The 13,574-nt window shown below is 36.1% G+C and overlaps 1 protein-coding gene across 1 annotated transcript; it reads right to left on the reverse strand.

Annotated features, from left to right (window-relative positions):
* Positions 1–8,556: 8,556 nt before the first annotated feature.
* LOC121414469 (syntaxin-binding protein 5-like) lies at positions 8,557–13,513 on the reverse strand. Its single transcript, XM_041607653.1, has 2 exons — positions 13,180–13,513; positions 8,557–9,307 (listed from the first exon to the last, which is right to left on the reverse strand). Exons 1-2 carry the CDS (start codon positions 13,294–13,296, stop codon positions 9,197–9,199), a joined length of 228 nt encoding a protein of 75 aa, XP_041463587.1. The 5' UTR covers positions 13,297–13,513; the 3' UTR covers positions 8,557–9,196.
* Positions 13,514–13,574: the final 61 nt, after the last annotated feature.

Genomic DNA, 13,574 nt, shown 5'->3' on the forward strand with positions numbered 1-13,574 from the left:
AATGAACTTTGAAGATTGTGTGCTAAAAAAAAACCTTTCCAAAAAATGATAAAGAAATGACTTTGTTTAAAGAAAATTCCAAATTATTCTTGGAATGCATTCAAACAATACTAGATCAACAAAAAAATGCTTGATGATTGTTATAGTGTAATACCAAATCTATCACTGTAGACTAATGAAATAGCAAAAAAAAGGGGGAAAGTATTATCATAAAGTTGCCCAAATCTTAAAAAAAAGATGTGAATTTGCTCAAGCTGTCTTCCTTTAGCAGAATAGCCTTCATGAGAACATCAAATATGCATCTCAGACTGCCGTTCAAAATCGCCTAAATAATCCTTTCTAATAAATTTACAACTCAACATCCATGGGAACTCTAAGGGATGGTTTCTGTGTTGTAACTCATACTATACATTACAACAGATGGCAAAATTATAACAATTGTTTGTTTTTTAAAGATATAGTCATGAATAACGGTATCATTCAGAATTTTAATGAAACTAATCAAAACATATATAGATAGATGGCACTATATAATTGCCTATTATTCTTATTACATAAATTTTTGATAAGTAATAAAAACAAGAAGAGTACATCACATGGTTATAACTTATTTTGGTTTTCATTTTTGATGTTCCATTCAATGGAAAAATGCCTACAGGCAAATGAAATTTGTAACTATGTTCCGAACGTCATATATATCAAAGAAAAAATAATCCTTGTATCTAAATTCCCAAAAAAAAACATAAGGACATTTCAGCAGGAAATTCAACTCCAAATTTAAGTGAAACTGTAGTGTAATAATTATATTTTTAACATGAAAAGAAATATAGATTTTACAATTACATTAAATTATTAAAATGTTCTAAAAGAGAATAAAAATTCATAAAGTAATTTTTACTATGTAAGGTCCCCCTGTTCAGCATCATTTGCTCATCTTGAATGTTACTTAAAGCAGATACAAACCAATAGTGCCATCTTGAGTCCTCCACTGCTCATACCTGGCCAGTTCCCTTACCCATAATGCTAGTGTAGTCTAATAATATAGACCCACTTGAATGACAACATGCTTATTAGCTACTCAATACTTTTATACTGCAATAATTATGTTACTTAGCAAAACAATTACTTTTCCTCTCAAAACATTTTAGTTTCTCTATACAAATACCATCATAGGTCAATGTATTCTCTGTAGTATAATTAGATGTCTAAAAATGTACATTTTAAGACTATGTATTTCTAACACACATTCAATGAGAGACCTCACACAGTTCACTCCGCTTTAAGATGCCTTTAAGATGCAGAGCCCATATAGAAATAAGGACAAACTATTATACATTTTTTCTTTTCTTTTTATATCTTTATATGTAGCGCTTAAAGGGGAAGTTCACCCTGACAAAAAGTTTATTGTAAAAATAGCAGAAAAAATAATAAAAAATATTGCCGAAGGTTTGAGAAAAATTCATCAAATAATTAAAAAGTTATTAGAATTTCAATTATTTGATTTGTGACGTCATATGCGAGCAGCATTTCTACATAGCGAATGGTAAAAAATCAATGAAATGTCATTTTCTCAGAAAATTGAAAATGGTTTTCACTGTAACTTTTGTATATCAATAGACAAATCATTTCACATCCGATCATGAAAAGAAAACAAAATTAAGTTATCAGGAACCATACAAAATTTGAAATTTATGCATTTTATATTATATAACACATGGGGCAGCTGCTCGTTTATGACGTCACAAATCCAAAACTTTGAACTCTATTAACTTTCTTACTCTTTAACGGATTTTCCTCAAACCTTCACCAATATTTTTTACTATTTTTTCTGTTATTTTTACAACAAAGTTTTCTTCAGGGTGAACTTCCCCTTTAATACATCAGAAAAATTATCTAAAGCGCTTTGCACTACAACGCATTACCCCAGTCATTGGATACTGGCATACCTTCATAATATATAGCATGCACTTTCTCCACTCCCTGGGGAGCATTCGAAGAAGAGATACAAAAACTCAATATACTACCCTAACCTACTTAGGTAACCTACATTCGAGAGTGACCTCCTTACACAAGAGTTAAGAAAAGGAAAAGCAATATTGATCAAATCATAAACTATTCATAATACACTGGATTACCCTTTGGAAGCATTATTATGGAATTATTCAACCTGACTTGCTTTGATACTGACCTCTAGCCATGATTATCCTCGAAGAAATTAATCAATATCTAAACAATTAACGGGGTAAAAAACAATCAAAAAGACATAAACCCCAGCAAATGGGCTTTGAAGATATACTGCAACATACAGAATAGAGCGGGCGGGCACGCATCAAAACAGTGTTTAATGACTGTAAATTTTGCTTTCTCTTTACATATAAGAAGCACATATAAGAAGCACTTGCCCCGTCGGGCAAGTAAATTTCAAATAGTTAGAATATACTTGCCCAAAAATCTATTTCGCTTGCCCATAAAAAATCCTTGAAAACTAAGTTTTTACCTCTTCAAACAAAAATATTGTGGTTTTATAAACCATTGACTTTTTTCCCTCTTTTGACAAAAACTGATGTACCTTGTACTTGCATTTCTTTTTCCAAAGTGATTTTATCTTGCCCGCCATGCCCAAATTTGCTTGCCCAATTACTACTTGCCCGACTTGATTTTTTACCTGCCCCGGGCAATGGGGCAAGTGCTTATGTAGCACCCTGTAAACTGCCTCTCTCATCCATCCAAATGAGCAAGGAATGAATTTATTAAAATCAATTAAGATCTATTTAGATGTAATTTGGATGGCCATCATAAAAAATATATGATTTATCCTGTCCTAAACAAATGACTCGATATATATATATATATATATATAAATATAGGTACTAAGATGAATAGATTTTAAGTTTATATAGTATTATGATAAAGATGTTATAAATTTGAAATTATTTTGCATAATTCAGCAAGTTTGAGATGAGATTTTAATACAATTTGATTAAGAGGGACTATGAAAAAATTCCAGATGGGCTGTAGATGGTGATCAGTCAAACTCTGCATTTAGATTTAAATCCTTTAGGATTCATTTTAAATCTAGAATGATCTACACCATAATCTAAAATGATTGAATTAAAATATTAAAGATATGAATTAGAGTCTTCAAGATTTAAATCTAAATCCTGAGTTGGTCTGGGAAACTTGATCTGGATTTATATTAAATCCACTAATTTTTTTAGAGTTATTCTTCAATTTGTATTGCTTTAATATTCAAATTATGGCGCAATTATTGTTAATCATCATCTTTATGACCATCCCCATATTCAACAAGATCATCAATATTCACAAATCGACCATAAAATATAATTTCAAAAGGGCATTCATACTACTTTTGTAAACATATACTTCAACATTTTTTTAAAATCATCCATCAAAATGAAAGCTCAGCATATTTCTACAGCATTAATGCGGAAAAAAAGCTTTACAACATCTGTATTCTGTACAAAAATTAACTTTCCAGAAAATTCTTTTGGGATTCGAAGTATCCACATCGCCAATCTCGTAAAATTTCTACTAATAGATACTGAAATCAACTTTATCAGCCTTGTTCTTGAGTCAAGCCTTAAATCATTCCAGAATTCTAAAATCAAATTCGCATTTTGGTGATGAATAGGAAACCTTAAAAAAATATGAACCACCTCAAATTTTCAAATCATCCTACTATCAGGCAAATTATTCTGATTTAATCTAAGTATTATTGGCTATGGAGAAGCAATATGGGGAATATTCTGGACAAGTTGGCCTTTAAATCTCAAGATTGCAAAATTCAAATCAAGGTGGGCTTATTTGCCAAAATAGCAAACAGTGCAAAGTTTCTTGAATCTTGAAATTAATTAATGATTTCTTACAAATTTGCTAATATTTTGTGTAAAGCTTCTGAGCATGTACATGTATATGCACAGACCTGCATTATTGTGTTTCAATTGAAATTCCAATCACAATAAACTTCTATGTGAAAATAAAATGCATGTACATATATCATGTTATGAATGTAATTCCATTGCAATCTACTATTAAGAATTATGCTTTGATGCCCCAGTTTAATATGGTGATGGAAATCAAATTCCTAACCACGCGTTTTTACTAGATCCAGACATTTGTCAATATTATTGCAAATTTCGACCATCTGCTGCACTCTCAATTTCCAAACAAATATGGGGTGCCTGGATTGTCAAAGTTCACCTACATCTATCTGCTGTGATGTGTGACCATGATGCTGTTAGATATTCTCTATCTCTCTATCAAAACAAAATACATATTATAATATGCTTTTTACACTAGCGAAAATCTTCTTAGAAAACCATACTATACATGTAGGTGGGGCTAAATGGAAATTTAGCTCCACCTATGGGGTTCAGCTTCAGCTTTATAACCCATTTTCTCTTTACACAGTGTTTTTGCAAGGTGGGCTAACCCCACCTATAGTACAGGTTTATTGGGCCCTGCAAAATAGCAGGGTTAGCCGAGCAATAGCGGTGCTAAGAGTGATAGTCCGGGGTTAAGATCAGAAATGTAAAAAAAAACGGCTAAGCCACGGACAGTGCTCGATTTATGCCGTTTTATAGGGGCAACAGAGCCAGTGCTGTTGTCCAATCAGAAATCACAAGTGGCTACCAAGTAAGGGATTACTAAATTATGTTTAGAGATATCAAGCAAGCATTACCTTAGCTGGGGTTAGACAGAAGTTTTGGCGTACGAAAAGGAAGTATGGGTTAGCTATATATAATACAGGGTTAAGAACTTCCAGTATAAAAAATCGTACTTGTGGAATGGCCAAGTGGGTTCTCTATGAGCTAAGCATCTTTGGTACTATAAATAAGGTGTAACTACTATTTGGCCTACAAAGCACTTGGTCTAAAACCTATTTAGGTCTGGGGTTTCTTGGTCTAGTGGTTATGTCTTTCAATCAGGAGGGACGTGGGTGTGATTCCTAGCCATGACGTGTTTTCATTCAGCAAGAAATTTACCCACATTGTGCTGCACTCAACCCAGGTGAGGTGATTGAGTACCTGGTAGAAATTCCTTTAATGCTTGAGCGCCGAGCTAAAGCCATGGTAATTACAATAGCAGGGCCTGCTGGGAGAACCGTTTCGGAACAGAAGTAGCTACCATGGGTAAAGTTTAGTTATTATTATTATCATTAATGCTCAGTTGGTGAAAATTCTACTTCTTCTCCTCACTATTTTTTTTTGAGAATAAATGCTTGGCTTCAGTGGTGTTTACACCAAGCATATTTAGACTAAATGGATGTAGCCCTATTGGACATAAGTTGGCAAGCTAGTAATTACACCAAAGGGATGGTAGACAAACTGGTTGTAGATGAGAAAGGAATAGACCATGTCGGGAGTAGACCATATGGAAAGTAGACAGAATGGCCCGTATTCTGAAGTGATCAGGTTTAAAGTTGGGGTTTAAGTATGGGAAGCCAAAAGTATCAATTTTTTTATTGAGTTGCACGTTTCTTGTGTTTACTGTGCTCTTCCTGATTCACCGATGGTTAAGACAATAATCTATTTATACTTCCTAGACAATTATGAATGTTTTGAGAGCCAAATGAGTTGAAATATGATATCTTTACAGTTAGTGATTTATGTAACAATTGGCTATCCATACTTAAACCACAACTTTAAACCTGAGTTTAAGTTAAACCTGCTATCAGAATACGGGCCAATGGGTGTAGACCAAATTAGCAAATTTAGTGGTTAAAGGAAATTAGGATTCCTGGATTCACCATTGACACCAATTCTCACAATTCAACTTATCTAAATCACTGTGACTTGCACATGTTTGAAGCTGAAGGAAAGTAGTTGAAGCAAACAATAAGAAACAGTTTCACAAGAAAGTCTTTAAAATAAAGGTTAGCTGTCACCATAGCATCGTATATCTAGATCTGGGCCCTGTTGCACAAAGTTTCGAACATTGCCAATAGTACGTAACTACCATGGTAACGCTGATCAACAGCCAATCACAATCAAGGATTCCATGCAAGTTTGAAGTTTCCATTGAAGGGCTAAGTTACTTATGCAACGGGCCCCTGGCTTATTGACATAAATCTACCTCTGTCAAATCATGAAATCTTAGCTGAAAAATGATCGCACTAATGATCACCAACACAGATAAGCACATGTGGGGCAATGTAATACTGACACTTGGAAAAAAAAAATGACATCTGGCTGAAATACCATGCTGTATTTTGTCAATTTCTCAGCAATTACACATTCCCTACCAGAGTCATTTGGCACAGAGTTTTCTAAATATACAAATAAAGAATTTAGGGTCTCTTCATTGGATTCTTTTCGATCCTTGCAACCCACGTCTCATGACCAGAATAGAATCGGGCCAAAAATAGTGAGTGTGAAAAACAACAAGATGGCTACATTAGGTGGTTTCATACCGCCTCGATCACAAGAATCCCCGTTAAATTACGGGAACTGTTTTCGGCTAAAAAATACCCATTAATTATTCCTGCATTCACACCGCCCCGAAACACACCCTTCGGGACAAGTTTTTCCTGAAGTTACGAGCATGTGCATAGTATGGTCTGATAAGTAGGCAAGGTGCGAGATTCAAAATCACTAGCCCAGCAGCCACCCGCGGCGCTGCGCCCAACAACATGCTGGGCTAAAAGTTCCCGTAATTTGCTTTCACATCGCCAAAATACCTGCGACCTTGGAAAAATCCCAGCGAAAGTTCTTGTAATTTTGCCAAGTACCTACTATTTAGCGGGTATTTTCTTTCGGGGAAATTACGCGTAGTTTGCTTTCACATTACCAAAATACCTGGTATTTTCTGATCGGGGTAAATTTCCCGATCAGAGAATACCTGGAACTGATGAACTTCGAGGCGGTCTGAAACCACCTATTGTTAATGAGAATTTGCACAAGCCCTTTGTACACTTTGAAGCACTGGATGATTTGAAGCCATGCAAATACCATAAATTATTCTGGCAGATGTCCGTAATTACAATCAGGTACGAATTAGAATAACCACCCCCCCCCCCTCTTCCCCGCAGTTCTCCTTCCATCATATAATGCCACTGATTGCTGTATGCATAAATGTTGCCCCTCCCACACACTTTTCTGTAAAGGTCAAGTCCACTCCAACACAAAGGGGTTTTAAATAAACAGAGAAACATCAAACAAGCAGAATGCTGAATACTTGTGAAACCAAGCAAAAGTTTGATATATCTGTCATTACTTTCTCATTTCATATCTGATTTTGATTAAATTTTCAGTATTTAGCTAGTTTGAATTTTCTCTTTTCATTCATTCACTTTTTTGTTGGGGCAGTAGACTTGCCAATTAAAATAATTCATCATCAAACTGTTGGTTTTAATACATGCCATCCCCCAATCCTCCCGATGCTAGTTGAAATGAAATGAACATATCTTTCTCTCCCCCTCTCTCTGTCTTTTTCTATCTCTCTCCAAAGTATACACAGTATTCAATAGACAGTCTCATCTCTTCTCACACTTTCTTTCTTCCTCTTTCCCTGCTTCTCCCTCCCCCTTCATTTCCTCTCTTTCGCCTCTCATTCTTCCAATTTAAATACACCGGCCCGTATTCTGAATTTGGGTTTAAGTTAAACTCGGGTTTAAGTTAAACTCAGGTTTAAAGTTGTGGTTTAAGTATGGATAGCCAATTGTTACATAAATCACCAATGGTAGAGATACCATATTTCAGCTCCTAGCTTTGGCTCTCACATCCTTCATAATTGTCTAGGAAGTATAAATAGATGATTGTCTTCACCATGGATGAATCAGGAAAGAGCACAGTAAACATAAGAAACATACAACTTGATAAATAATTTTGAAACTGTTGGCTTCCCATATTTTAGTACAGAGTTAGACCAGTGGTCTTCGTTAAACCCGACTTCCGAATACGGGCCGCTGTGTAACTGAAAATCTGACATACATGGATATCCAAAAATAAATATTAATCAATACTGCACTTACCTTGCTCTGCATAATTGGCAACAATTTGTAATATTTGAAAGGTACAGGTGTAGAGAATGAAAGATACCATAGAATACAGTGCACCATAATGATAAGAAAAATATATCAATAGATCTAACTCCGAAAAAATAATATGACAAACATCAAAAGATACACAGGATAAATAGAAGGGTAGGGTAGTAGAGAATATGAGACGGATGGGAAGGAGAGATGGGGGGTGAGGAGTGATGGTGGGAAAGGGATGATTGTGGGAGTGGGGTTATGGTTGGGAAGGGGTAGTGGGAGGGGAGGGAAGGATGGTGGGGTGTAGGGGATAGGGGAAGGGGGTAATTCTGGGAGGGGGCGACGATGAGAAAGCTAAAAGATGGGGAAGTATAAGAATGGTAGGAGGGTAGTGGGAGGGGGATGTTAGCGAGGCAGAGCGAAGGGATGAGGGTAATGGAGGGATGGATGATAGAGATGAAGGGGGGAGGGAAGAAGGCAGGAAGGGGAGAAGGTGGGAAGAAAGGTGGGAGATGAGAGGATCATTTGGAAGCTACAAGATGAGTGTGCATTAGAATGTTAGGAGGGTAGTGGGAGGGGATGTTAGTGAGGCAGAGCGAAGGGATGAGGGTAATGGAGAGAAGGATCATCAAGGATGATAGAGATGAAGGGGGGGGAGTGAAGAAGGCGGGGAGGGGAGAATGGTGGGTATGGGAGGATGGTGGGGGGAAGCTAATAGATGATGGGTCAGCATAATAATAATGGTAGGAGGTGGAGGATTGTATTGACTGGAGAGGGGTGCTAGCATGGGAAAGGGGGAATATGGATGGTAGGGAAGGGAAAGATTAATGGGGATGATGAGGGGTGGGGAAGGAAGGTGAGACGGGAAGGGAGGATGATGGGCGAGTGGAAGGACTACGGTAAGGGGGAAGATGAGGGTTGGAGAGGGGGTTGGACATGAGTACAAGGATAGAAGGAAAGGATGGAAGTGTGGCAGGAGTGCAGGAGAGAGGGGACTTAATGATAAAGGGGCGGTGGGGGATGGGGAGGGAAAAAGGTGGGATGGGGGAACATCGGGGGAGGATGATGGGGGAACGAAAGGATGGTGGGAGAGGTTGATGTCTGGCGTATGATAGGTTAACTGAAACAAGTTGAGAGGGGAATGAAGACATGAATCGAGGAGGGGGAGGGGGCACAAATCCCCCCAAAAAGTCAACAAATTTATAAAGGATACATTCTCATTGAGCCGTTCTTGGATCCCACGGCCAGGATGTTCTGGACAGGGTCGTATGCCATGGCGGTCGGTTCAAACGGGAATCCATGGCGAACAACCTACAATGAAAAAACAAACAAGAAAGATAGCATGACATAACAACCTACAATAAAAAACAAACAAGAAAGATAGCATGTCATAACAACCTACAATAACAAAAACCAAGAAAGATACATGTAGCATGTCATTCATGGTCATTAACCCCTTTCCCACTTCATTAACATTATCTCAGAAACACATGTATTCAAGACAGAGTTGTAAATTAAAGACACATAACAGACTAAAAGAGGTACTCCATGCTGAAAATAATATTATTTGAACAGATAAAGAAAAATCAGACAAACAAACACTGAAAATTTGATCAAAATTGGACAAGCAATAACAAAGTTATCGCATTTTAAACATAAATTTGCATTATTTCTGTGAAACAGTTCAGGGCATGTCTTCATGAATATTCAATGAGCAAACTGACATTTCCCCCACTTATTCTTTTGCATTTTATTATATGAAATTACGATTATTCATTTTTTTTCCTTCAAAAACCAAATATATTGGAATAACAACTTAAGTACATACATTGCTGCAGATTAATTAATTACAGGGTAGACATTCACACATGTACGGAAAAAAGAAAAAAAAAATTATGATTTAGTGTAATGACATAAGAAAAGGGAAAGTGGGATCTGTGACATCATGAATATTCATGATGACGTGCATATAACTGTTTTCACAATAAAACTTTAACATTCAATAACTAACACTATTTGTTATCGGATTTTGATGAAATTTTCAGCATTTTGTAAAGTGATTTTTTTCAGCCCAAAGCATCCCTTTAATGCTGGGCCTAAATTACATAGTCGTCCCTTTGACAAGGCATGACATACAGGACGCTACATCAGCACTTGCCCCATTGCCCGGGGCAAGTAAAAGTTACAGTTGGGCAAGTGTTTTGAAGTAAAGACCAAAACTACTTGCCAAAATTGGGCAAGAAAAATTCACACAGTAGAAAGCAAAATTCTCACAGTACTGACCAAAATTACATGTAGGGTCGATATGACATTGACCCTAATTTTGGTCATAGCAGGCAAAATAAAATCACTTTGGAAAAAGAAATGCAATAACAAGGTAGATCAGTTCATGTCAAAAGAGAGAAAAAGGTCAATGGTTTATAAAACTTCAAAACTTTCTTTTGAAGAGGTAAAACTTTTTTTTTCAAGGATTTTTTCGGGCAAGTCAAGTAGATTTTTGGGCAAGTATAGCTATTTAAAAATTTACTTGCCCTACCGGGCAAGCGCTTCTAAAAAGTTATGTAGCACACTATTAAACATACATGTCATTTTTTACAGACAGAGACCAGAGAGTAAGGATTGGTCATGACATTACTAGAACACTGTAAAATCTAGTGTGATAAAACTAACACCAGTTGGTGTTCCTACATATTATAGAGGACCACAACCTAAGGTGTTAAACTTATACCATATAGTTTTAATAGAAATATATCACCAAATGTGTTAAAGTAACAACAAAGGTGTTGTAATAATACCCATGGGTGTTAAGCTAGTTAAACTTTAGACACTAGATTTAAATGATTGGTGTGGTGCTTCATATACACCAGTTGACATCCCCAGTTTTGCTTTGTAGGTTATCTTGCCACTCAAAAAGGGGGGATTTCCCATGAGAAAAAAAACCTTTATATACGGTACATGATCTCATCACCCTGACAAGGCCTTGCTTTATACACACCCTTGTCAACACTTCTTTCTATTGAATTTATTCAGTCCATGTATTCAATCAATAGACTGATGTATATTAGATGACCCAGAATGGGATAGCAAAAATATTCCACGAGTTAAGAAATATATATTGCATGAATTAAAGAAGAGTGTACTAATATTGACACTCGTTGCCCTTTGGGGTGAAATATTTTAGGTATGCCATGAAGAGCCATCAAAATGTAATATGATTATTTTCATCTTGATGCTCTTTATTCATTACACCATGCAATAAGACACCATCTTGTCACTGTCATATTTTTTAGCATTTATTTATTACATCTGATTTTACCGGGTGATTCTGTCAGTGGGTCAGCACTGTTATACTAAAAGACGCCCTGGTGTACAATAATAAAAATACATTAGAAAAACCAAAACAACATGTACATAAAACTTAAAGTGATTGGTTAACATTGGTTTGACTTTTAAGAAATCTGAGCTAGAAGGTCACACTTGTCACCTGTGTCTGTGATATGTTCCAAAAATGAAGCCCAGAAAAAATTGCGTTCGAAAATGATTATTTAGTGCTTCAAAAATTGAAATATAAAGTGACCGGAAACACCATCTTAATTTCATCCCATACACTTATGTGTACTATTTAGGTGTCTATAAGACGCCTATTTACAAAATCGGGGTTTGCCTTGTAGTTTTAGCTATTTATTCTCAATAATGGTTGTTTTCAGGGTTTATTAGTTCTAATACATGCACTTGTACACATGTTTCATCTTGGTTTGAGAATTGTTTAAATCGGCTGCTCACAAAGTTAAACAATACCTTTAATGTAAGCTACATATAGTTCAGTAGAGTGGAGTCAGCAACCACATGGTGTCTGACATTGTTTATTGGTATAGTCATATTTAGTGAATGTGAAGTAATTAACTAATGGAATTTCATGAGGGGTGTTGCCTAGTTTCCGGTCACTTTCCATAATCTTGCTGAAAATGTGTATGTTTAGAAGCCTTACAGCATGGGAAAAAGCTTGTTTTCCAGAATTTCTCCTTGCTTTTGGTATCAAAAATCCATCAGTTATTGCATGCAATATGATATGATTTTGCACAGGAAAACAATGCAGACCTACGTGTATAACCTGTACTTGATGAGATGGTGTACATGGCACACGCAAGCAGAGATTTAGTTAGTTCAATAATTAGCAATACTAGGCCTTCAAAGTATTCTGTCCATCCAAAGACATGTTTACTGCTCAAAGAGCACCTCTTACTATTTATGATAGAAAATGACAAAAAATAATTGTCTTACATAAAGATGAAATGGGGTGATCTAATTTCATAACAAAATGGTTTGCATAATATCAATTGGCAAAAAAGAAGATAGTTGTCAAAAGGGCAGATGATATAGGTTTATTAAATTACTAGGTATCTATAGAAAAATAAATGAGAAAAGATAACTTTTTACAATTCACAATAGGGAGAATTAATGGATTTATTAAAGTACCAATAAAGGCCTTAATGGCAGAAGCTTTTTGTAATTTAAATACATGACTTAATGAACAATGCCTGCTTGAGAAATGTGACTTAAAACAATGATGTACCACAGTGTTTTGTGATATTTTAATAGAGAATGGAAATGTTTAAATACAGAAATTGTGACACAATTATAATGTACAATAAAACACTTAATAAAATAATGAACTACATGTAGATATATTCCTTTAAAGAGGATAATAAACCATTGTAGACATCAAAGGAAATAAAAGGTAGGTTAATTTTTATATTTATCAGTATTGTTTTGTAACTGAGTAATCAGAAGCAACATTTCCATGGGTCAATAAATCATCTTGTGTCTTGTAATTTTATATGAGTTTCGGTTTTAATTGATTAAGAATATCACTGATGTACTGTCAAATTTAATCACTGTCAGCAATAAAATGCAAAAATTGTGGGAAGTTTGGCATTGAATTTAAGAAAGGGGGTACTTGGAATGAATGCCAAAATTCTCAAATCTACTTCATCTCCGATACCGATACAACAAAAATCTATGATAATGATTTTATTCAAGAGATTCCCAACATACGTGCGACACATATGGGAGCATATACACAAACTGACTGTACACGAACGGGGTGCATACGGTATGTATGCGGGCCTCTAGCCACCTGTAATGAATGGACGAGGTCGTGGAGATTCGTTCCACCCACCTACCTTGCATACATTGAAGTGCTCCGGTGTCAGAGATTCCACAACATCTGAATCCTTCGGAGAAGAGCTGGATCCCACCCCCGCCGTGAGCCCGTCCAGCACCCTCACAAGACGTTTCATTTTGCTTAATTTCTCCACGATTGTTCCTCAAGAAATTGCCATATCTCCACGATATACAGTCCACCTCTCCATCGGCCCGTTTGGAATAAATCGCGAGAAAAACAAGCAAGATGCATACAGTCGGGCAGTGCTGTCGATCGTCTGCTAGCCTACGTAAAGTCACTTTAGTGTGTAGACGCACTTACCGCCGGGATGAATTTGCGTGTAAGTCTATGCACAAGTATGTGATGCACATCAACATATTACGAAGGTTACGGCTGGGAATTCTGGGTTAACCT

Source organism: Lytechinus variegatus, chromosome 4 (assembly GCF_018143015.1).
Source record: "Lytechinus variegatus isolate NC3 chromosome 4, Lvar_3.0, whole genome shotgun sequence".
Classification (NCBI taxonomy): domain Eukaryota; kingdom Metazoa; phylum Echinodermata; class Echinoidea; order Temnopleuroida; family Toxopneustidae; genus Lytechinus; species Lytechinus variegatus.

Bases quoted from the DNA above. Each gene is read 5' to 3' on its own strand.
- LOC121414469 (XM_041607653.1), bottom strand. From the start codon at position 13,296: ATGAAACGTCTTGTGAGGGTGCTGGACGGGCTCACGGCGGGGGTGGGA. The intron at 9,308-13,179 runs GTAGGTGGGTGG...TTTTCATTGTAG, and splicing joins AGCACTTCAATGTATGCAAG to GTTGTTCGCCATGGATTCCC.